The sequence below is a fragment of the Gracilinanus agilis genome, chromosome 3, assembly GCF_016433145.1.
Source record: "Gracilinanus agilis isolate LMUSP501 chromosome 3, AgileGrace, whole genome shotgun sequence".
Classification (NCBI taxonomy): domain Eukaryota; kingdom Metazoa; phylum Chordata; class Mammalia; order Didelphimorphia; family Didelphidae; genus Gracilinanus; species Gracilinanus agilis.
Genome location: NC_058132.1, coordinates 339,305,146 through 339,328,103, shown reverse-complemented (window position 1 = coordinate 339,328,103; position 22,958 = coordinate 339,305,146). Strand labels below are relative to the sequence as shown.

The 22,958-nt window shown below is 39.9% G+C and overlaps 1 protein-coding gene across 1 annotated transcript in view; it reads left to right on the top strand.

Annotated features, from left to right (window-relative positions):
* The window catches only part of LOC123241539 (kalirin-like), a 685,986-nt gene that overhangs the window by 409,188 nt on the left and 253,840 nt on the right, over window positions 1–22,958 (top strand). Inside the window, exons 8-10 of the mRNA XM_044669162.1 lie at window positions 4,825–5,016; window positions 9,928–10,059; window positions 17,912–18,142. Coding sequence (XP_044525097.1) covers window positions 4,825–5,016; window positions 9,928–10,059; window positions 17,912–18,142 — 555 coding nt within the window. The remainder of the gene's footprint in view (window positions 1–4,824; window positions 5,017–9,927; window positions 10,060–17,911; window positions 18,143–22,958) is intronic.

The following is a 22,958-nucleotide window of genomic DNA, read 5'->3' as shown; positions in this document are numbered from 1 at the left end:
AAAATTTAAATTACATTTTAAATTTAATTTTAAAATTTAATTAAATTTAAAAAATTTTAATTAAAAAAACTAAATAAATAAATATTTAATTAAATTAAATTTAAATTAATTAGATTTAAATTTTAAAAAATTGAATTTCAATTTCAATTTTTTTAATTTATTAATTGCAGAGGTGGGGGCAGGGTGGGAGCAGCTTGGCAGGAGAGGTGCTATTGTTCTGCCTTTCTTTCTGAGCAGCCACTGAAGATAAGAGGTGGAGGGGATGCTCTCTGGCAGAGGGATTTCCTAAGAGGAAGAAGTGTGTTCATTTCCTCTAATCTGCAAGGGCTTGTCTGTATCACCAATTGAAATTGTGTGTGACCCACCAAAGTCAGCCATCCCCACACAGAGATGCCACCTAGTCTTGGCAGAGCTTCAGGGTAGAGTTAGTTTTTAGTAGTATCTCCCGCCAGGTTCTCCTAAACAACAGAACACTTCTCAGACTCCTGCCTTCCCCCCACCCCACTCTATTTAGAAAGAGAAAAGGATGGTGAGAGCAAGCAAAGAGATTATCAAGGAAACCACTGGGAGCTCCCTGCCTTCCCTATTCCTATTCCTGGCAGTGTGTAAGGAGTCTTAGTGACCCTAGCAGAGGCCAGGTATATATAGGACCAGCCTGCCTGCTTGGCATTCCGGTGGGGGATGTGGGGATGTGGCAGGTAGTGTGACCACCACATCATTACACTCTGCCCCTTTCCAGCAGATTTTTCCTCTCCATGCAAAGAACATGACTTTCCTCTGCCCGCCCCCCACCAGGAAAAGTGAAAGCCACACTCCTGGTTCGAATACTCCCCCTATTCCTCTGGGAATTAGTGACAAGGACAGGAAACAGAGATCTTCCTCCTTATCCATTTAGCCAAGATTTTCTTTTTTTTAATGGGCAGAAGAAGGGAGAATTTCAGCAGATCTTAGAACTGAGGGGAAGGAAATTTAATGGTAGTGTTTTCCCCCTAATGCATTTTATTTGTTTATTGGAAAATTAGAACTACTAAAATCAGCTTATATGCACTTCACCCCCCCCCCCATTTCTGAGGACAATTTTCCCCCATCAGGTTTATGAACAGATTTTCTTCTTAAGCAGAATTTGTTTAGTAGCCCAGAGAAAACAATGCTAAAAGATGACTTACTCATGATTCCTCAGAACCTGGAAGGATTATTATTCAAGAAACCTGCAGTTCCTTCCATTAAGGAAATGTATGAGGATATGGCAGGGAGGATTCAGGGCAGTCACAAGGAAGAACTTGCCAAAAGAGGGCTACTAGAGAGAGAGAGGCTAGCATTGTGGAAAGGGCAAAACTCAGACTGAAAAACCTCCATCTGACATTAATAAATGCCATATCACATTCATAGGATCATAGGTTTTTAGTTGAAAGGCACTGAAGAAATCATCTAGTTTAACTTAGGCATTTTGTAGGCCAGGAAACTGAGGCTCAGAGAGGTTACTTGACTTACCCAAGGTCACATAGCAAGTAGTAGAACTAGAATTTGATCCTAAATCCTGAGTCCATTCTTTAAACTACTGTAGGAGACCTGCTTCTAGTTTACTCATCTGTTTTTTTTTAATGAGGTTTTAGATACAGAAGGAAATAAACATTTATTATTAAATGCTTACTATGTACTAGGCACTGTACTAAGTGCTTTAGAAATATTATCTCATTTGACCCTCACAACAACCCTGTAAGGTAGGTACTGTTATTATCCTAATTTTACAGTTGAGAAAACTGAGGCAGACTTGAGGTGAAGCGACTTGCCCAGCCAGTAAATGGCTGGATGTGAATCTGGAGTTGAATACAGGCTTTCCAGTACTCTATCCACCATGCCACCTACCTGTCTCAGTAAAAGATGATCACTGAGTTCTTTTCTAGAACCATGATCTTACATGAGAATGGTCTTTGGGTCTATTTCCAGCACCCTGCTTTGCACACAAGATCATAAATTTAGAAAGAAAAAGGGCCATCGGAAGCCACCTACTGTAACCTTCTTAATTTACAGAGAGGGAAACAAAAAGTCAGGGCCAGAGAAATTAAATTACTTACCCAAGGTCACAAAGATTGTAAGGGGACATGGTAGGATTTGAATACTCTTCTGGCTTCAATACTATTGCTCTGAGAATTTCTCCCCTGGAGACCTTTCAAGTTGGGAGATCCTTATGACACTGGACTGATTGAGGAGTGTTCCTGGAAGCAGAAGGTACAGAAGGAAGGACAGAAGATGGGACTCTGATAAAGAACTTTCTGGAATCCCACCCTGAGGTCAATGGGTCATGTCTAGAATGAAGAGCAGACGCCAAGCTCTGGAGAGAGACGGGTGCAGTTTGATACATCTTCATTGTCTTGGAAAGGCAGGAGCCCAGGTTTTCAAGACAACATTTCCTCAATGCCAACACCCTTCTCTGTGCCATCCTGCTGCACTCGGGCATAATGTGCTGCTCACAGAGTTACAGAGGCTGCCACAATATTATTTGATTGTTTTGACATCTCAGACAATTAGTGAGAATAGGTTCAAAATAACCCTCCTCCCCCCTCTTAGATCGGTGACATTTTTCTTTTGTCTCCTTTCTTCCTGAAGGCCTAATCAAGAAACAGGGGAGCAGTGTTCATGCATTTTTAATTCCCAAGCCAAGCTGGGAATGAATGTAAACAAAAGAGTAGATGAAGGGAGCTAGCAGAAACTGTGGGAGATCTTGGGTGCTTTTGATGCTTTATTGGAAGTAGGGATCTTCTTAAGACAAGTGGAGAGAATTCACAGGGATAATTTTTAGGTTGGAAGATGATGCAGTCACAAATACTGCCTGTGTCTATTTAAATCCTAACTGAGCTCTAGGCAGCAAAGTGGATAGAGCGCTGATTTAAATCCAGCCTTAAACACATATTAGCTGTATGACCCTGGGCAAATCACTTTGCCCTGTTTGCCTCAGTTTCCTCATCTGTAAAATGAGATGAAGAAAGAAATTACAAACCACTTCAGTATCTTTGCCAAGAAAACCTCAAAAGTGGTCACAAAGAGTTGGACACAAGTGAACAACTGCATATCACAGAAAGAACACTGGCTCTTGAGTCAGTAAAGCTGTATTAAAATTCCCTACCTTTGCTGCTTTGTACCTGTATGATCTTGGTGAAGTCACTGTATCATCCCTGAGCCTTGGTTTCCTTATCAGTAAAATGAGGGGATTGGACTAATGGCCTCTGATGTTCCTGCTGGCTCTAGATCTATGAGCCTATAACTATCTGTCTACTCTTGGCTCAACTCTTCTAAGGGTGAGAGTCTTGAACTAGTACTGAGAAAAGATCTTGGGTGTCTAGTAATTGGTGACTGCCCTTCTTTCAGGTTTCTCACCCTGGCCTGAGCTACGGTTTCTTTACCAGAATAAAGCTGAGCTTTCAAAGGTCTTGTGCTTTCAAAACTATTAAACCTCTTATGCAAGTAAGAAAATAAGCCTAAATTTTCAGATAAAGAAATCAGAACTATCAATAAGCACATGAGAAAGTGTTCTAAATCTCTTATAATTAGAGAAACGCAAATCAAAACAACACTGAGGTACCACCTCACACCTAGCAGATTGGCTAACATGACACAAAGGAAAGTAATAAATGTTGGAGGGGATATGGCAAAATTGGGACATTAATGCATTGCTGGTGGAATTGTGAATTGATCCAACCATTCTGGATGACAATTTGGAACTATGTCCAAAGGGCTTTAAAAGACTGTCTGATCCAGTCATACCACTGCTGGGTTTATACCCCAAAGAGATAATAAGGAAAAAGACTTGTACAAAAATATTTATAGTCATGCTCTTTGTGGTGGCAAAAAATTGGAAAATGAGGGGATGCCCTTTGATTGGAGAATGGCTGAACAAATTGTGGTATCTGTTGGTGATGGAATACTACTGTGCTAAAAGGAATAATGAAATGGAGGAATTCCATGTGAACTGGAATGACCTCCAGGAATCGATGTAGAGTGAAAAGAGCAGAACCAGGAGAACATTGTACACAGAGTCTGATATACTGTGGCACTATCAAATGTAATTGACTTCTCTACTAGCAGCAATGCAATGATCCAGGACAATTCTGAGGGACTTACAAGAAAGAATGCTATCCACACCCAGAGAAAGAACTGTGGGAGCAGAAAAACACAGAAGAAAAACAACTGCTTGATCACATGGGTCAATGGGGATAGGATTGGGGATGTAGTCTCTAAATGATCACCCTAGTTCAAATAATAATATGGAAATAGGTCTTGATCAATGACACATGTAAAACCCAGTGGAATTACATGTTGGCTATGGGAGGGGGTGGGAGGAGGGGAAGGAAAGAACATGAATCATATAATCATGGAAGAATATTCTAAATCAGTTAATTAAATAAAAATTTTCAAATAAAAATTTAATTTAATTTAATTTAAAAAAAAGAAAAGAAGCCTAGAACAGATTTTAGGGTTAACCCATCATGCTTCAGATATTTTGACTATGCTGGCTAAATATTCATATATATCAGATCATTCAATGATTATTTCCCACAACCTTTGGCAGCACCCCTGATCAAACCTGCTATTGTGCCTAGCAGATGAGCACTGTATTAATATTTCTCTTACCTGTTTGGTTTTACTTTGAATGTGCCCACCCTTTTCTTACCCTTGGGCCAGTATATGATTTATACTCTAAACTGGTGTGCTGTTCTGGTCTCTCTCTTGCTCTGCCTTCTACATATTGGGCACTCTAGCCCAACTAAAGTGCTTAATTAATTGCCTGTCTTTTGACCCACTAAAGAACTTTCTTTTGTTTCTCAGAATGCCTATGTGAACATCAACCGCATCATGTCTGTGGCCTCCCGCCTGTCGGAAGCCGGCCACTATGCTTCCCAGCAAATCAAACAAATCTCCACCCAACTGGACCAGGAATGGAAGAGCTTTGCAGCCGCCTTAGACGAGCGCAGCACCATCCTGGCCATGTCAGCTGTGTTCCACCAGAAAGCTGAGCAGGTAAGATAGATTGGTTGTTGGGCATTCTTTGGGTTTGGGCTTCTGGGAGGGATAGAGAGACAACGGTAGGGCTGAGTCACACAGCTCTACTAAAGACCTCTTGCCATGGTGTCAAGTGCATGGAAACCTGCTGTGGTAGTAGAAAGAACTCAGACTTCAAATCAAGAGATGTGAATTTGAGCTAAGCTCTGTGGTTAGTAGTCTTGGGTACCAAGATGGCTCAATGGACAGAATGTGCATCTGGAGTCTGGAAAACTTAGCCTCATATGCTCACAAGCTGTGTGACACTGTGTAAGTCACTTAGCCCTATTTGCCTCAATTTCTTTATCAGTCAAATGAGCTGCAGAAGAAAATGGCAAAGCATCTCAGTATCTTTGCCAAGAAAAACCCCCAAAAGGGTCACAGTCATACACAACTGAAAAAATGATTAATCAACAAATCTTGGACAAAATTATACTCTCTATGCCTCAGTTTTCCCATCTATGAATGGGAGAAGTTTTACTAGATGGCCTTTTCCATGTCTAAGTCTATGATCTTGCTTCTCCACCTGAAGGAGTCTACCCTTCTTTTCCCTCTTCCCAGAAAGGTAATGTGCAATAATAGAATGAAAGCTGAACTTGTCAGGACAGACTGCAGAGATTTGCATGGACAAATGATGTCCACTCTGTTGTCTTTTTCCTTATCTGCAAAATGAAGGTGTTGGACTGGGTAACCCCTAGAGTTCCTTCTTATCTCCAAATCTTATATCACTTTTTGTTACTAGTAGTGTGTCTATAGAACAAATCATACCTCCTTCTTGAGCCTCAGTTTCCCCATTTTTCAAATAAGGGGGTTGACCTAGAGAAGCTTTTAGCTCTGTTTTTCTTGGTGTGTAGGAGAGTAGGAAAGAGGAGGCAATGTCAGATTCTCTTTTCTGCTGGCACATCTTGATCCCAGGAACATGTCTCTCTTAGGTTTGCCTGATCCATGAATACAAAGTCCTTTTCAGGATTTTTCACCATATAGCATATTTGTAGAAGGGGAACAGTCACCAAGATGTCATCAGACACATGAGATCTATTACTGGGTAAATCCCAATCTCTTTTTTGGAATTGCTAAGATATGAACTAATGTGATTTAAGGAAGGAAGGAAGGAGGGAGGGAGGGAGGGAGGAAGGAAGGAAGGAAGGAAGGAAGGAAGGAAGGAAGGAAGGAAGGAAGGAAGGAAGGAAGGAAGAAAGAAAGAAAGAAAGAAAGAAAGAAAGAAAGAAAGAAAGAAAGAAAGAAAGAAAGAAAGAAAGAAAGAAAGAAAGAAAGAAAAAGAAAGAATGAAAGAAAGAAAGAAAGAGAAAAGAAGGAAGAAAGGAAGGAAGGAAAAGCTGAAGGATGAAAGGTGCCAACAAGGAGGCTAAAATTTAAGTACTTACAGGCAGAGCCAATACTAAGCTTTAAATAGTGCAGTTGCTTTTGTTTGATGTTTCCTGGCTTGAGCTGATTTGGATCAGAAACAATTTTCTTGGTATCTATTTTTTTTAATGTGAGTTCTTCAGGTATTATCTCAGCCCTCCCCAGTCTGTTAGCAAAAGCTATAAACCACGCTTCTATTCATCTGAAAAAGCTATTCTTGACTGTCCTTTCAATACATTTATTTAGGCAGCTTTTTATTGTCCCACAGGAGCTATTCCAGGCAATGGGATAAAAAGGTATTTAGGCAATTAATTTAAATGGAGCTGTGCCCCACCCCCCCAACTAAAGAGGAACCACATATAGAAGCACTTCAGGCCATTGGTTGGAAGCCTGTTTACATTTTGAAAGGTTTTCTTTGCCCAATAAACCAGAAGATTTCACTGGGCTCATCAATTGTATGTGGAGGTCCATCCCCTGCATGGTTGTTAGTTTTTGTTAATTGAGTGCCTCTGTCAAATTGTACAGTATATGTAGTATGACCAGCATAATTGCATAGTGGATAGCAAGCTGGTTTCAAAGCCTGAGGCAGCTGGTGACACAGTGGTTTGAACCTTGGACCTAGAGTCAAGAAGACTTGACTTCAAATCTAGTCTAAGTCACTTGAAAGTTGTATGACCCTGAGCAAGTCACTTGCCTCAGTTTCCTCACCTGTCAAATGAGGTAGAGAAGGAAATGGCAAACCATTCCAGTATTTTTGCCAAGAAAGTCCCAAATAGGGTCATAAAGAGCTGGGCATGACTGAAATGACTGAACAACCGTAACACAATATTTAGTATGATAGCTAACATTTATGTAAACACTTTAAGTTTGTAAAACATTTTACAAATACTTATTTGATCCTCACCACAACTTTGAGAGGTAGGTACCATTATTATTCCCTTTTTACAGGTGGAGAAACTGAGGCAGGCAGAAGTGACCATGGGCAAATCTTATTTCTAAGTCAGTGTTTGAACTCCAGTCTCCCTGACCCCAGGTCCAGTCCTCTATCCTCATACCTCCTAAAAATTTGGCATATTTACACAATGCCTAGTGTTACTTGTAGACTTGATCTTGTTACTTTATAATCAAAGCTTACTTGTATACCTCGTAAAATATAAGCTTCTTAAAAGTACTAATTGTTCTTCATTTTGTACTAATATCCCTGCTACCTGGCCCAATGCCTTATATGTATTTGGGGGGCTAGATTGAATGGAAGATACATGTAAGTGTGTGTATGTAGGAAGGGGTAACCCTTTACAGTGGACATGCTTTGGGTTGGGAAGAGGAGAATCCCATACCCCAAAGGCAAACATCAGTGACTCCCCACCCCAGGCTCTCCCAAAGGCTTCAGAATCCAATGATGGAAATGAGAAATCTACTGGCTCCCTTAGTGAAGAGACAAGAAGGGAAGTGCCTTGCCCTGTCATCCCTCCACCATATACATTCATATCCCACACGTGGACAACATATAATCTCACAAGTGAGGCAAATTATTCATCACATGACATTCTTATGATCATTCCCTAGTCATCATCTTTGCTTGTGAGAACTACATTTTTCTAACAGACTAACTAGCTTTGCTGATAGAAAGTAACTATAGTATTAGAACTAAGAAAACCCCTTATTCAGTCCCAATCTGTTCCTAGTATTCGATTAAGTAAGTGAATAGCTTCTTTCTCTCCCTTGAAGCTCTTAAACTGAAACCTAGTATCATATTTGATCTAAACCTGGGCTTATTAACCATTTTGTGCCATGGATCCCTTTGATATGCTATGGATCCTATTTTGAAAATAATGTTTTCTTTCTTGGTCTCAGTAATATATTATTTTCCCAATTATATGTAATAACACCTTTAACATTAGTTTTTCAAAATTTTGAGTTACAAATTCCCCTTCTCCCTTCCTGCCTCCCCGAGATAGTAAGCAATTTACTCTAGGGTAAATACATGAAATCCTGCAAAACACATTTCCATTAAATAAATGTTTTTAAATAATTGAAGGAAATGCTATATTTCAGCTGGAGTTGATAGAAATAAAGATGTGATTTTTGTTTGCATTTCAAGTCCATGAATTCCTGAAAGTCTAACCCCATGTTAAGAACCTCTGACAGTCTGATAGTCAGACAGGATGTCAAGTCAACATGATGAGTTTTGATTCTGGATATAACTTGAGTATAGTCGATCAATTGCCAATCTTCCGCATTATTGGAGGGAACCGAAAATGTAAAGAAAATAAGAATCGTGGATAACAGAATGTGATTTCTCTTTGGCTTTAGATTGTGCTTCTATACAGACTTTTGAAAATGATACATCTACTGTTTCTAACACTTGAAACTATATCATGAAAGCTCACTTGTGAAAGACTGCCTGGAGGAGCTGGGAAACGGTCCAATTTCTCCATTCTGTTTTAGTCTTCTCTGTAATTCAGTCCATGCTGGGAATAGCCCTCTCTCCCTCAGATTGCTGCAAAGCACCAATAGAGTTGTCCTCTTTGAAATCTTCTCTGGGTAGGGACTTCTTTAAGTGTGTTTCAAAGGAATGCTCTGCTATGGCCAAAGTAGGAGTTAAAGGAAGTGTGACTTGTCAACAAAGGCAAGTAATTAAAACGGAAACTTTCAGTCATTTCATGTAAACTTGAAAGCAAGAGTTGGGACAGATTAGCAGAACAGTTCCTTGTACATAAATAATAGCTGCACTAATATTCGGTCCAAATTAGCCTGTTTAATCCAGGATTTTCTCCTAATGAAACTACCCACTTCCATATCTTTTAATACTAATATAGCCAGTAAGGTTGCTGAGTAGTTAGAGAGCCAAGCCTAGAGAAAAAATGGTCCTGGATTCAAATCTTGCCTCAGACACTTCTGGGTTGTGTGACCCTGGCAAGTCATTTAATACCAATTGCCTAGTTTTTGCCACTCTTCTGTTTTGGAACAAATACTCAGTATTGATTCTAAGATGGAAGGTAAGGGTTTAAAAAATACTAATATAGAATGGCAGCTAAGAAAATCTTCAGGATCTCAAGCGTAAGCAGCTATTCCATAATCCAGGAACTAGCTCTCCAGTGTCAATCAGTCAACTAGTATTGATTGAACACCTACTCTATGCCAGTCTCTGTGCTAGACACTGGAGATAAAAATACAAAGAAAGAAATAATCTCCCATAAGGAGCTGACTGCTAACCAAGAAAAGGTTTATGCTGATTGGTTATGAGTTGCTATTGGACCTAACTCAGCCTCTTATCAGAATCTCTCAAGGTTTACTGTGCTTGTCTCTGGAATGCCAGATAGATTATAGATTTGGAGCTAGAAGGGACCCTAGAATCCATCTAACCTAACGCCGTCATTGTTTAGATCAGAAAATCAGAACCTAGAGAAAAGCTGCTGGCCCAAGTCATATTAGCTAGAAATTGGCAAAGCTTGGACTCGAACTTCAATCATCTGACTCCTTCTTCATTTTCCTTCCTAACTTAATACCTGGATGTCATTTCAGTTCCTTTCAGGAGTGGAAGCCTGGTGCAAAATGTGCAGTGAAGGTGGCCTTCCATCTGAGACACAGGACCTAGAGCTGGCCATCCACCACCACCAGTCCTTGTATGAGCAGGTGACGCAGGCCTATACCGAGGTAAGAACTGCATTTGGATGGGATGGGGGAGAGGGGTCAGAATGAGAAGTAATGTAGGGGCTTGGGAGATAAGACTATCTATCAAGCCAGTGTGGTGGGGATGGTGGAGAATCAATGATTTCTCTCTCTAAGAATTCTCCAAGAGCCAATAAGCATCCTCTTCCCCATTCCCATCTTTGGATCTCCTGGTCATGTAGCTATTGATGTCAGTGGAAAACACTTTCTTCACAAAGCCCTATAAGAATAAACATTCTTCCAGGATTTGCCCCATTTTTAACATGTGATTTTAATAAACTAAGGCATACTCCTCCATTCCTTTCCATCAAACCTTTCATGTAGGTGAGGTTACTTCCTACCTTTTTCTAAGCTCCTTGAGTAGGAGAAATATCTCACTTTTGTATTTGTGTCCCTCTGAACTAGCTCAAGAAATGGCACATAGAAAACGCTTAATAGATCCTCACTGAGTGATATACAGGAGAGAAAGTTCTTATGTTCTCATGGAAGATGCCTGGAGGCTTGCCTTTATATCCAGTTGTTCTTTACTTCCTTTAACATCAAGTCAGTGCTCTGCCCTTCCTGACTGGCTAGCCCTGTGCACCACAGATATTGGATCTCCTCTACTTTCTATAATCATTAGCTGCTCAGCGACAGGACAGCCATAGCTTAATGCCTCTCAGGAACAGTTCTCTGTGTCTGCAGTTCCTGAGATAATCACCTTTCTTCTATCCCACCCTTGACAGAGAAATTATTTCAATTCAGCTTTGTCTCCTACTGGAATCTCCATTTAATTTTGCAGTCGAGCCACTCTTTTCAGCTTGACCTCTATCCCCACCTCCTGGTGGTCTGGCTACTGGGTCACCTACTGTGTCAGCTGGCAGGGATGACTCAATTCCTTTTTTGGAGAAAGCCCAATTACTTACCAGTAAACTTGTTTTTTCAAAGATGTATTGTCCCTGACAGTTGGCATGGTTTCCCACCTCTTCCCTGTAATTGACTCCTCAGACACGTCTCTACCAACTGTGCTTTCTTGCCTGATTCTCTAGTGGAATTTGGATCTGAAGAATTGGCCCATTTGAATTTTTAGTCAACCTAAGAGGCAAAAGCATGTGATGCTTTGGGGTGATTGGATCCCCTGATCTCTTCTATTTAAAAGAAAAAAATAAATATAAATGCGAAGTTTTCTATAGATTAATAAATATTAAGGGAAGCAGCATGATTCACAACAGAAAGAACAGTAGCTCTGAAATCAGAAGACTTTAATTAAATTCCTACTACCAAGGTGACCCTAATAAAGTTTCCTAGAACCTCATTTTCTTATCTGAAAAATGGGCATGTTGGACTAATGGACCTAAGAAGTCCTTTCCAACCTTACATATATGATTCCATCAATAGTAATCACATTAAGGGGCAGCTGGGTAGCTCAGTGGGTTGAGAGTCGGGCCTAGAGACAGGAGGTCCTAGGTTCAAGTCTGGCCTCAGACACTTCCCAGCTGTGTGACCCTAGGCAAGTCACTTGACCCCCATTGCCCACCCTTACTACTCTTCCACCTAGGAGCCAATATACAGAAGTTAAGGGTTTAAAAAAATAGTAATCACATTTGAATCATGGAACTTTTGAGGGGGTAGGGACCCTAGAAAAAATTTAATCCAGCCCTCTCCTTTTGCTATTGAGAAAATTGAGACCTAGAGGAATATAATGCCTTACCCAAGGTCACACAGCTATTTAGTGTCCCCACTGGGACTTGGAACCATGTCTTCTGACTCCTGACTCCCAAAGAGCTAAACTGGATTGTCTCCCATTTGTTTCCCACAGGACATTGTTCTGTTGTGCATAGTCTCTCCCTTTAAACCTTCTAGTAATAGAGGGAAGAATCATCAGCTGCATCATCCAGTTGTGGACAGTGAGGCAGAGGAGAAAAGATGTTTTCTGGAACTGTGTACCCATATCATGAGAGCATCCCTACTTCAAACCACATTGCCCCAGATGGTATCAAATCATCAAACAGCATAATTTCTTAGAACTTTGTGGGATGAGCTTCCCAGCATTTACCCAGAAGAAAGATGCCTTGTTCACCAGAAAATCAGCTGGAAGGAGATTCCGTTTGACTATTTCATGATATTGTACTCTCCAAGCCTCACCCAACATTGAATCATAGAGAGTGATAGTGTGGATAGGGTGGTATTTTAATTTGACTTTTTTTTCAGCTGCCTCTTCCCAGTCTTTCTGACCCACTTTTCCTTGGAACCCCATCAGCTTGGCTATTTCTCATAGTCAACTGAAGGAGATAGCACCTGGATCTGGGATCTCGAACTTTCTACCAACTTATTGTCAGGGTCTGAGGAAACAGTGGGAAGAGGCTGGAAGCAACAAAGTCAACATCCCATCTCCTTCTGTTATCCATTCAGAATTTATTAATAGCAGAAAGTTCTCCTTTCTTCTTGCCTCCATCATTTAATACAAAAGATCTCAACTTCTTTTAGTAGGTCGCATGAATGAAGTGGGAGATTTGCCTGAGAAGGAGGGATAACAAATGGAAATTGAATACAATTCATCAACCATTTACCAGAGATTTCCTGACACGTTAATGTGCCTTAGCAGACCTCCCGAGATTCACTACTCTTGTGTTGACGTTTTTCAGTCTGTTTCAGATTCTTGTGTTCAACTCTTCACGATCCCATTTGGAGTTTTCTTAGCAAAGATCCCAGAGTAGTTTGCCAATTCCTTCTCCAGCTCATTTTACACATGAGGAAACTGAGACCAACAGCATTAAATAATTTGCCTGGGACTACAGAGCTAATAAGTGACTGAGGCCAGATTTAACAGAGGATGATAAGTCTTCTGACTCTGGGATGAGTCTTCTGGCCCCAGGCCCCACTACTCTTATAGGAATAGGAAATTATGAGCATTCTAGCCCAACTTTGATTTGAATCATTGAATTAGACCTCAACCATATTTAAATAAATATAAATCATTTAGATCTCAAATCATAGAGTTAGAGTTCAAAAGTATCTTAGAAACCATTGATTCCAAACTCTTTATTTTACAAATGAGGAAATTGAGGAACAGTATCCAGGGTAATAGAGCTACTTAGGTATTTGAATGATGATTTGAACCCAAGTCTTCCTAATTCCTCTCCATTAATTAATCATTGAAACCATATTAATCTAAGTTATTAAAAATACTTACTAGTCTCTCAATTGCCAGTAGTTTTAATTCTGAAAAGCACATGCTCTAATTCTTTCCCTGAATGGCTCTGAGAACCCTTTGGGGATGAGAGGGAATGAGAAATAGGGAAGGTGTTACTCTCCTGATTGCTACATAAATAACAAGGCAGCTAGATGGCAAAGTGAATAGAGAATCAGACCTGGAGCCAGGAAGACCCAAGTTCAGTTTTGGCCTTAGTAAGTGTGATTCCTGGATAAGTCGTTTAATCTCATTTATCTCAGTTTCCTCATCTGTAAAATGAGCTAGAGAAGGAAATTTCAAATCACTCCCATATGGGTTCATAAAGAGTTGGACACAAATAAAAAAAAATGATTGAATAACAAAAACAGCAATATATAAATAATAGGAAGTCAATTCATTTAGACCAACGTGCTCCAGGAAGGAAAATAAATTAAGGGGTTCTGGATATGGCGGTCAGGAGGATAATCATTAACCCTCCATCCAAAGGGTCTTCTTTTTTTTATCATTAGACATTTATTAATATTCGTTTTTAACCTGTTTACATACTTTATGCCCCTACTTTCCCCTTCACCCCCCGCTCTCCCCCCACCCATGGCCAACGCACATTTCCACTGGTTGCAACATGTGTCCTTGTTCAGGGTCTATTTCCCATTCATGTCCGCCTCAGCCCCTGCATTCAAGCAATTGTTTATCTTATATGTTTCCTCTCCTGCAGTCCTTCCTCTGAATGTGGGTAGCATCTTTACCATAAATCCCTCAGAGCAAAGGGTCTTCTTAAAGCCAGGCAATGTTAATGATGGACCTAAAATCTTTTGGGGAGGGAGAGAGAGCACAAGGTTAAAGGGACTAAAAGTCTGGGAGACAAGAGGGCAAGGATGAAAGAGGATGATGACATGGAAAAACAGAAGGGAGTAATAGAAAGAGATAGACAAAAGTGAGAAAGAAAGTCTAGTAAAGTGACATTTCTTCTTGATGCTAATTAGTTTGTTGACTCAGAGTAAAGAAAAAATATGGTTCTTAGCCTTGGGGACCTTATTGTCTAATAAATATATCTTCTATGACTTTAGCTTCTACCAGCATCTGAGGCATGTTTATTCTCATTCATTCAACATATTGTCACAAAAAGTTAATACTTTACTCTGTGTTTCAAGCACACGTCTGTCAGAAACCATTTTATTTAATTTAACTCTATCCTGAATCCAATCATTTCTATCCTAGAAAGAAATTTCCAAATCGGTGTAGTCCATAGCCTTAGATATCCTTCTCTACCCCTAGAGAATTAGCGGTAACAGTTATAGAAATCTTGAACAAGGAAAATAATGTTAAAATACAGTTTAGGTTTAACATTCCATATTAATCATCTCTCTTGGATTCCTTCTTTGACTACCTCCCTCAAGGATTTTGTGGGTCTCTTTCTAAAATCAGAATCCTTCTCAAAGGGGAAGAATGGTTCACAGTGCTGCCAATCTACCAGTTGCTCCAGGGGATGGGGAAAGATGAGACTGCCCTTAGATGAGTCAATAGCCCAGTCCCTCAGAAAGCAGGGATGGCAGTGATTTAAACAAAGATATGAGGTATTTTTGTTCAAAATTGAATTTCCATCTTTAATCCATTTCGTTAAGAAAGGACTTTTGTTCTTTACCTTAACACCCTTCAAAGAGGATACAAGGAATCTGGAAAAGACTTTTAGACCAGAGAAATTTTATATTTTAATAGTTTTAGAGACTGAAAAGGAGGTTTTTAATATATCTCCAGTACATTTATTTAATAATCATTTACTAAGAGCATATAAAGTATTGTGCTAGGTACTGGGAGAGATAGAAAGACACAGTTTCTGACCTCTTAGAGTTTACAGGCTAACAGGAAGATATACAACATGTGCATAAATATTCAGAACCCTAATAAATGAAATATCTATCCAGTGTTAGAAAGAACATAGCAAATATGCAAGAATTACCAAGCATTTTGTGACATCAGAGAAAGAAATTAGGGAGATCAGTAAAGGCTTAATAGAGGAATTAACATTGGCGTAAAAAGTTTTGAATGATGGATAAAATTTCACACAGTGCTAAGATGCAAAGAGGAAATGAACATGGGCATAAGGAATAGTGTGAGTTTAAAAATGGAAGTAAGAAAAAGCAGGGTGTGTGCAAGGAACCCAGATTAGTAGAATTAAGTTGAAACACATAATACTTGGAGAACAATTTTGCAAGAGAAGACTGAAAAAGGAGGAGGAAATTATCAGGTGAAAAGTCTTGAATGCCAAGGTAAGGAGTTTAGCCTTCATTAGGTAATAGGGAGATGTTGAAGGTTTTTGAGCAAAGGAATGACATGATCATATGTCTGCATTAAAAAGATAAGTGTGGCAATGCTATGAGAGAGGAAAAACTGGGATCCAGAAGGCCAGTTAGGGCAGCTTTTGCTGCATTCAGAATACTTGTGGTATGTGTGTGTGGACACAGGAGCATGTCACCCCATAAAACGTTTGTGATGTTTGCAATTAGATCTTTCATTGTGCATGTGTTTTGTGAACCTTTTTTTTCTTCTCCTAGCCCTCCTTTCTCTTCTGTCTCATTCCTGGTTTGGGCACTCGAGTTGTCCTTGGAAGCTGGTCTATAACCTATTCTTTTCAGAGGTCTGTTGAGGACCTGTAGAGCTAATGACTGGGTCTCATTTGGAAACACAAGATCAACATTATTGAGTTTCCTCATCTCTATATAACCCATCACCCATTATCCCAGATTCTAAGCTTCCATGGTCCAGGTGCAACCTTGGGGATAGCCCCGCAAATAACTGGAAGGGAAACTAGCTTGTCAACCTCCTAATAGTCTAATGAGTATTCTACCTTAAGGAATTAAACCTGAAGGCTTGGATTTGCTGCAGAAGGGAAAAGAAACTTGGGGTTTCTATAGAGAAAATGCTGCCTCCATCATTTGGGGATGCTAAAGAGGAAACCCCCTTCTCATCAGAACTAGACTGCCCAAATAACTCACAATAATCATGGATTAAAAATTCCAGGTCTTTTGCTTTTCCCACCCCATTCTCATATTGTTAATTTAACTCCTTTGCTGCTCCTTCAGCTTTTTTGGGGGGGTGGACAACATGCTCAATTCTGTTCTTTGCCCAAGAAGTTGACAATGTCAAGGAACCCCTTTTTTTTCTCCAGAAGAGGCTGGATTCAAGGATTACATTGTTTAAAATGCACACACACACACACACACACACACACACACACACACACACACACACACATCTAAAGACTGCATTCTGCATTTCAGGACCTCTCAGTACTTTTCCTGGAAACTGAAGCTCTTATAACAGGGACCTTGAAGCTCCTTTCTCCACAACTGCTATTACTTGGGCTAAGAAGTTAAGCCACTACCCCTCTAAGGTGGAAGCCTGGTATTTGAGGAGTGAAAGCACATGTGCCTCTCATGTGCCTGTGCCTCATGGCTGTCATCAGTGCTATCTTTCTCGCAGTGTCCAGGGCTGCTCTTAGCTCTGTTGCATGTTTTCTACAAAAAGATAAAAAAAGGGATAGGCCTAGACCCTAGCACAAAGGAGAGGCTCCTTCCATAATAGTCTGTGTCCATCTTTGTCTGAGTCAACCAGTTCATCACCACTTGCTGAAACCCTTCCTCCGTGAAGAGGCTAATCAATTTTTGCAAGCATTTATTAAGTACCAGCTGTATGTCAGGCACTGTGCTAGTAAAATAAAAATAACCCTAATCTTCAAGTAGTTTACACTCTATGAGAAGAGACAAGGGGCAGCTAGGTGGCTCAGTGGATTGAGAACTAGATCTAGAGATAAAGAGGTCCTGGGTTCAAATTTGACCTCAGACAATTCCTAGCTGTGTGACTCTGGGCAAGTCATTTAACCCCTATTGTCTAACTTACCACTCTTTTGCTTTGGAACCAATACACACAGTATTGATTCTAATATAAAAGGTAAAGTTTAAAAAAAAGTGACAGCACACACACTTGCCATTTCGTTCTTCAGCTCATTTTACAGAAGAGAAACTGAGGGGGCAGCTGGGTAGCTCAGTGGATTGAGAGTCAGGCCTAGAGGCGGGAGGTCCTAGGTTCAAATCTGACCTCAGACACTTCGCAGCGATGTGACCCTGGGCAAGTCACTTTAACCCTCATTGCCTACCCTTACCACTCTTCTGCCTTGGAGCCATTACACAGTATTGACTCCAAGATGGAAGGTAAGGGTTTATTATTTAAAAAAGAAGAAGAGGAGGAACTGAGGCAAACAGGGGTTAGGGTCACACAACTGGTAAGTGTCTAAGACCAGATTTGAATGTTGGAAAAGAAGTTTTCCTGACTTCTAGCCCAGTATTCTATCCACTGTGCCATCTAGCTGCCCAAATATGTACAAAATACATAACAAACAGGATTTAAATTTAGGGCAACTTAAGGGGTAGATCTGAAAAAAACATTTCCTGTGGTCAGTGTATTGAGCAGCATTTAGAAAGAAATAAGGGATTCCAAGCAGCAGAGATGAAGAGGGAGTGTATTACAGGCACAGGTAGAGTCACGCCCCCTCCTCCCCACATCTATAGCCTTAGTTGGTATTCCCATGCCACCATTCCTCTAGACTGGGTTTCCACTGGGGCACTTGCCCAGCCTGAGTGTAGACCATGTCTTGCTTTTTTCTTGCAGGTCAGCCAGGATGGCAAAGCCTTGTTGGATGTATTGCAGCGGCCCCTGAGCCCTGGTAACTCTGAGTCCCTCACAGCCACAGCCAATTACTCCAAAGCTGTGCACCAGGTCTTGGATGTGGTCCATGAAGTGCTGCACCACCAGCGAAGGCTCGAGAGCATCTGGCAGCACCGGAAGGTCCGCCTCCACCAGCGGCTGCAGCTCTGTGTGTTCCAGCAGGACGTGCAGCAGGTAACAAGTCTTTTCCTTGTGTCTCCCTCCCTTAACCCCCTTCTGCAAAGCTCTCTGTTCAATGAAAACGGATCAATTCAACTGCTTCAGCATGTGAGAAGGTGGTCTTTTGTGAACTTTTGGAAAAATCACTGCCTTCTGCAATGATTCATTTTCTGAAGGATAGACACAAAGATGATATCCATTATAAGTGCTTTCCCTTCCTATTTGCAAGGAAGAAGAAGTGAGGTAGGGGGCAGCTGTGTGGCTCAGTGAATTGAGAGCCAGGCCCACAGATGTCCTGGGTTCAAATCTGGCCTCAGACACTTCCTAGCTGTGTGACCCTGGGCAAGTCACTTGACCCCCATTGCCTAGCCCTTACCACTCTTCTGCCTTGGAACCATTTTATTGTGTTGATTCTAAGATGGAAGGTAAGGGTTAAAAAACAAAAAACAAAAAACCAACACATTATTCTGAGGCAACCAGGTGGCTCAGTGGATTTAGGGTCAGGTTTAGAGAAAAGAGGCCCTTAATTCAAATCTGATCTCAGACACTTCCTAGCTGTGTGACTGTGGGCAAGTCACTTGACCCCCATTGCCTAGCCCTTACCACTTTTCTATCTTGGAACCAATACACAGTATTGATTCTAAAGCAGAAGATAAGGGTTTATTTTTTTAAATTAATTTTGTAGGTAGAAAGGTCATTTAGTTTAACAACTTTCATTTTAGAGATGAGTAAAACTGCTCCCCCCCCCCAAATCCCTGCAAGTGACATGATTCCATGATAGGTCATTTGGTTAGGAAATATCAGAGCTGAACTTCAAACTCTGATTTCCTCTTGATAAATGTTCTTTCTCTGAAATCACCCCTCTTGACTTTTGGCACCCCTCTTGACATGTGGTGTGGTAGAAAGATCATGGCTTTCTGACTAGAAGTTGAAGTTATTGTTCAATTGTTTTAGTCTTGTCTGACTCTTCATGATCCTATTTGGAATCTTCTTGGCAAAGATACTGAAGTGCTTTACCATTTCCTTCTCCAACTCATTTGACAAATGAGGGGAAAATTTTACTGAGACAACTAAGGTTAAGTTACTTGCCCAGGATCACATTGCCAGAGGCCAAATTTGAACTCATATCTTTTAGATTCCTGGCCTGAACCATCTAACTGCTAAAGTTAGAGGTCCCAAATTCAAATTCTGCCTGTCCTAACTCATGTGAACTTGGGCAAGCAGTTAAACTTTCTGAACCTCAGAACCTCTCATCTGGGAAATGAGAAGGTTGGACTAAATAACCTTTAAGGAACTTGTACCACTAAGAACCAAACATAACAAGAATTCATTGTGCCTATATGGAGCTCACTTAATGGTTTACAGAGTTTCTTTCGAGTGCTCAAATTCAAAAGCCACAATTGGATAGAAGTTTCATCTTCATCCATTCAAATCCAGCTTCAGACACTTACTAGCTGTGTGACCTTGGGCAAGTCACTTAACCTTATTTATTTCAATTTCCTCATCTAATGGCAAACCATCCAGTATCTTTGCCCCCCCAAAATAACCCCAAATTGAATCATAAAGAGTCAGTACAACTGAAACACTGAACTACTATCACTTTACTTCATGTAAAATATGGTAGTGACTTTCATCAAGTCATGTGCCTCCCACCTTTTTTTGTTGTTAAAATCCTTACCTTTTGTCTTAGTATCAATTCTAAAGCAATTGGATTTAAATCACTTACCCAGGGTCACAAAGCTAGTGTGCGAAGGAAATTTACTCTCCTCCCCTTTCTGGGGTCAGACTACCTGTGTACCTGGCAGTATATATATCCTGATCTTGACCCAGAGGTGAGGACAGGACAGAGGGAGCCAGGAGGTCATAAAAAGGGCTAACCAGGAAGTTCACCCACATTCTCTCTGTCTCTGGCATTCTGCTGAGCAACTTCCATGCTAGGGTGTCTGCTGGAGCAACCATGTGGAAAGTTAGATTAGGGCTCCCTTTCTATCTCTCTTTTTTCTTCTACAGATCCAAGTAATTCTAATAAATTTTACTAAAATCTAAGGACTACAGTCCTAATTTTATTAAAACAGATTTGGCGACCACAAAGAGTGTCCTTAATCAGTAAACCTTAGTCAAATTCCAAGGATCATATAGCTACTAAATGTCTGAGACTGAATTAGATCCAGCTCTTCTTGACTCTGAATCCTTTGCTGCTCTCTCCACAGTCTGATGCCTCATTTTGCAATTCTTTTGAAGAGATTTTTAACCTAGAATCTATAAACTTAAAATTTTTAAAAATAAAATTTCATTTTTACCCAATTATGTAACATTTTTATTTTTCAAATTCTAAAATTTTTAAATTTCAAATTTTAAAAATTTAAATTCAAATTCTCTCCCTCCTTTCCTCTCTTACTCCTTACCATTCCTCCCTCCAACCTAAGGCAGTAAGCAATCTGGTATAGATTTTACATGTGCAATCATGTAAAACATTCTATATTAGCCATTTCATGGAAGAGATCTCAGACAAACAAAAAAAAAAAGAAGAAGGTAAGTGAAAAATAGCATATTTTGGTCTGCATTCAGACTCCATCAATTCTTTCTCTGAAAATGGATGACGTTCTTCATCATGATTCTTGAATTGTCTTAGGTTACTATATTGCTGAGAATAACTAGGCCATTCAAAACTGTTCATCAAAAATTATTACTGTTACTATATTCAGTAGTGTTTTAGTTCTTCTCTCTTCACTTTGAATCAGTTCATGTAAGTCTTTCTAGGTTTTTCCAAAATCCTCCTGCTCATCACTTCTTTTCATTTCTTTTTTTTCCCCCAAACCCTTACGTTCCATCTTGGAATCTACACCATGTATTGGTTCCAAGGCAGAAGAGCAGTAAGGGCTATGCAATGGGGGTTAAATGACTTGTCTAGGGTCACACAGCTAGGAAGTGTCTGAGACCAGATTTGAACCTAGGACTTCCCATCTCTAGGCCTGGCTCTCAAATCACTGAGCCACCTGGCTACCCCACTCATCATTTCTTAAAGTACAAGAATATTACATTACCATCATATATCACAACTTGTTAGCTATTCTCCAATTGATGGACATCCCCTCAGTTTCTAATTCTTTGCTATCACAAAAACAGCTGCTATAAATTTTTTTGGACAAATAGGTTCCCCCACCCTTTTTTAAATCTCATTGGGATACAGAACCTAGTAGTGGGATTGTTGGATCAAAAAGTATACAGTTTTAGAGCCCTTTGAGCATAGTTTTAAGAAATGTTTAAAAACTTATTTCAGTATAATTGGTTTCCTTTGTAATCCTGTACATTTTATTTCATGCATTTAATCACTATTCAGGGAAGTATGTCTTAGAACTCATCATTTTTCCAAAGGGAACCTTGACACAAAGTTAGGAACCCCTTCTCTGTTATTTTATCCTTACAACAGAATAGAAAGCTTGTAGAGAACTTTGTGAAGGATTATAGGGAAAGAGTTGGACAGCCCTTTTCATGTAAGTCAAATTAATTCACATGAAAAGCTTAGAGCCCAAGTTCTAGATCAAGCAAGGACTTCTAGAATTTTAGCAAGGGCATTTGGGGACAGAGGATTTGATGGTAAAGTACTTTTTGAATTGGAGTCCTAGAACTTAAACCTTGTTCACTTCCTAGGATACATTTCAAAGCCAGAAGTGACTTTTGAATTACATATTAAGTACTATTTTGACTATGACATTCTGATACCACTGTGCATAATGAAACATTAGTTATATTAATGATATACTGGAGCTAGTTTGTATTGGCTCAAGAGAACTGATTGTTACATCTTCAGTTTAAGCATTTACCCTTTGGAAATTGGGTAATGCTAGAAATCAAGACTTGAATTGTTTTTTGATTGTCTAGGCTTAATAAAATGATGGAGAATAATTTAATAATGCAGATAAAACCTCAAAATGTGTTGTACATCTTTTTTGTTGTCAGGGGGTGGAGTTGATTGTTAAATATTTACCAGGCTTATAGAAAAATGAAAAGTAAAAGATATCATTAAGAACATATGTCTTAAGAAATAAAGATGGCCTAGACATATGATGTGAGCAAGGAATGAGGATTGAATAGCCAAAAGGCTCCTTTGGTACCCTCTGGATGTCAAGAGAAAGCAAGGAAGACTTCTCGTACATTGGATAGAGTCTTGGTGGTAGGCTTATGTGAAATGTGGACAAGAGCCTACAGGATGGGTAGGTGGGTAATGATGTGCATCCCTGGTGCCAACTCCCCAGTTAATCAGCTCACAGATCCCTTTGAATATTTTAGTGTGATTCCATCAGTCTGGGGAACTTCTGGTTGAAGAAGCTCCATCATTGTTGGTTGGCATCTTCCTGGGAACTTTAGTCTTAAGAGAGTTGCCAAGATCACTGGGAGATTATGTGACTTATCTAGTACTACACAGCCAGTACAAGTCAGAAGCAGGACTTGAATGCAGGTCTTCTTAGCTTCAAGGTGACCCTATCGACTACTCCATCTTGGTATTATGATTTTAAAATGACAGTCTTGCCACTAGATGAATTTACATTTAAAATAGTATTTTCCCTTCCCTTTCTATCTTCTTTCCTTGTTTATTCTAAATTCAGAGTATCTAGGTAAACTCCAAACTAGAAAAAGGAATGAGAATGGGACTTCAGCATGATTTCCATCTTGGTTCTCCTCAGGGTCCCCTAAATTTCCATGCTACTGAGATACAGCGTGTACAGATTTAAAATGGAATTTCAAAATAATACTAATACTAAGCTCATATTTATAAAAAAAACTTTTAAGGTTTGCAAAGGGTTTCCTATACTTATTTTCATTTGGTCCT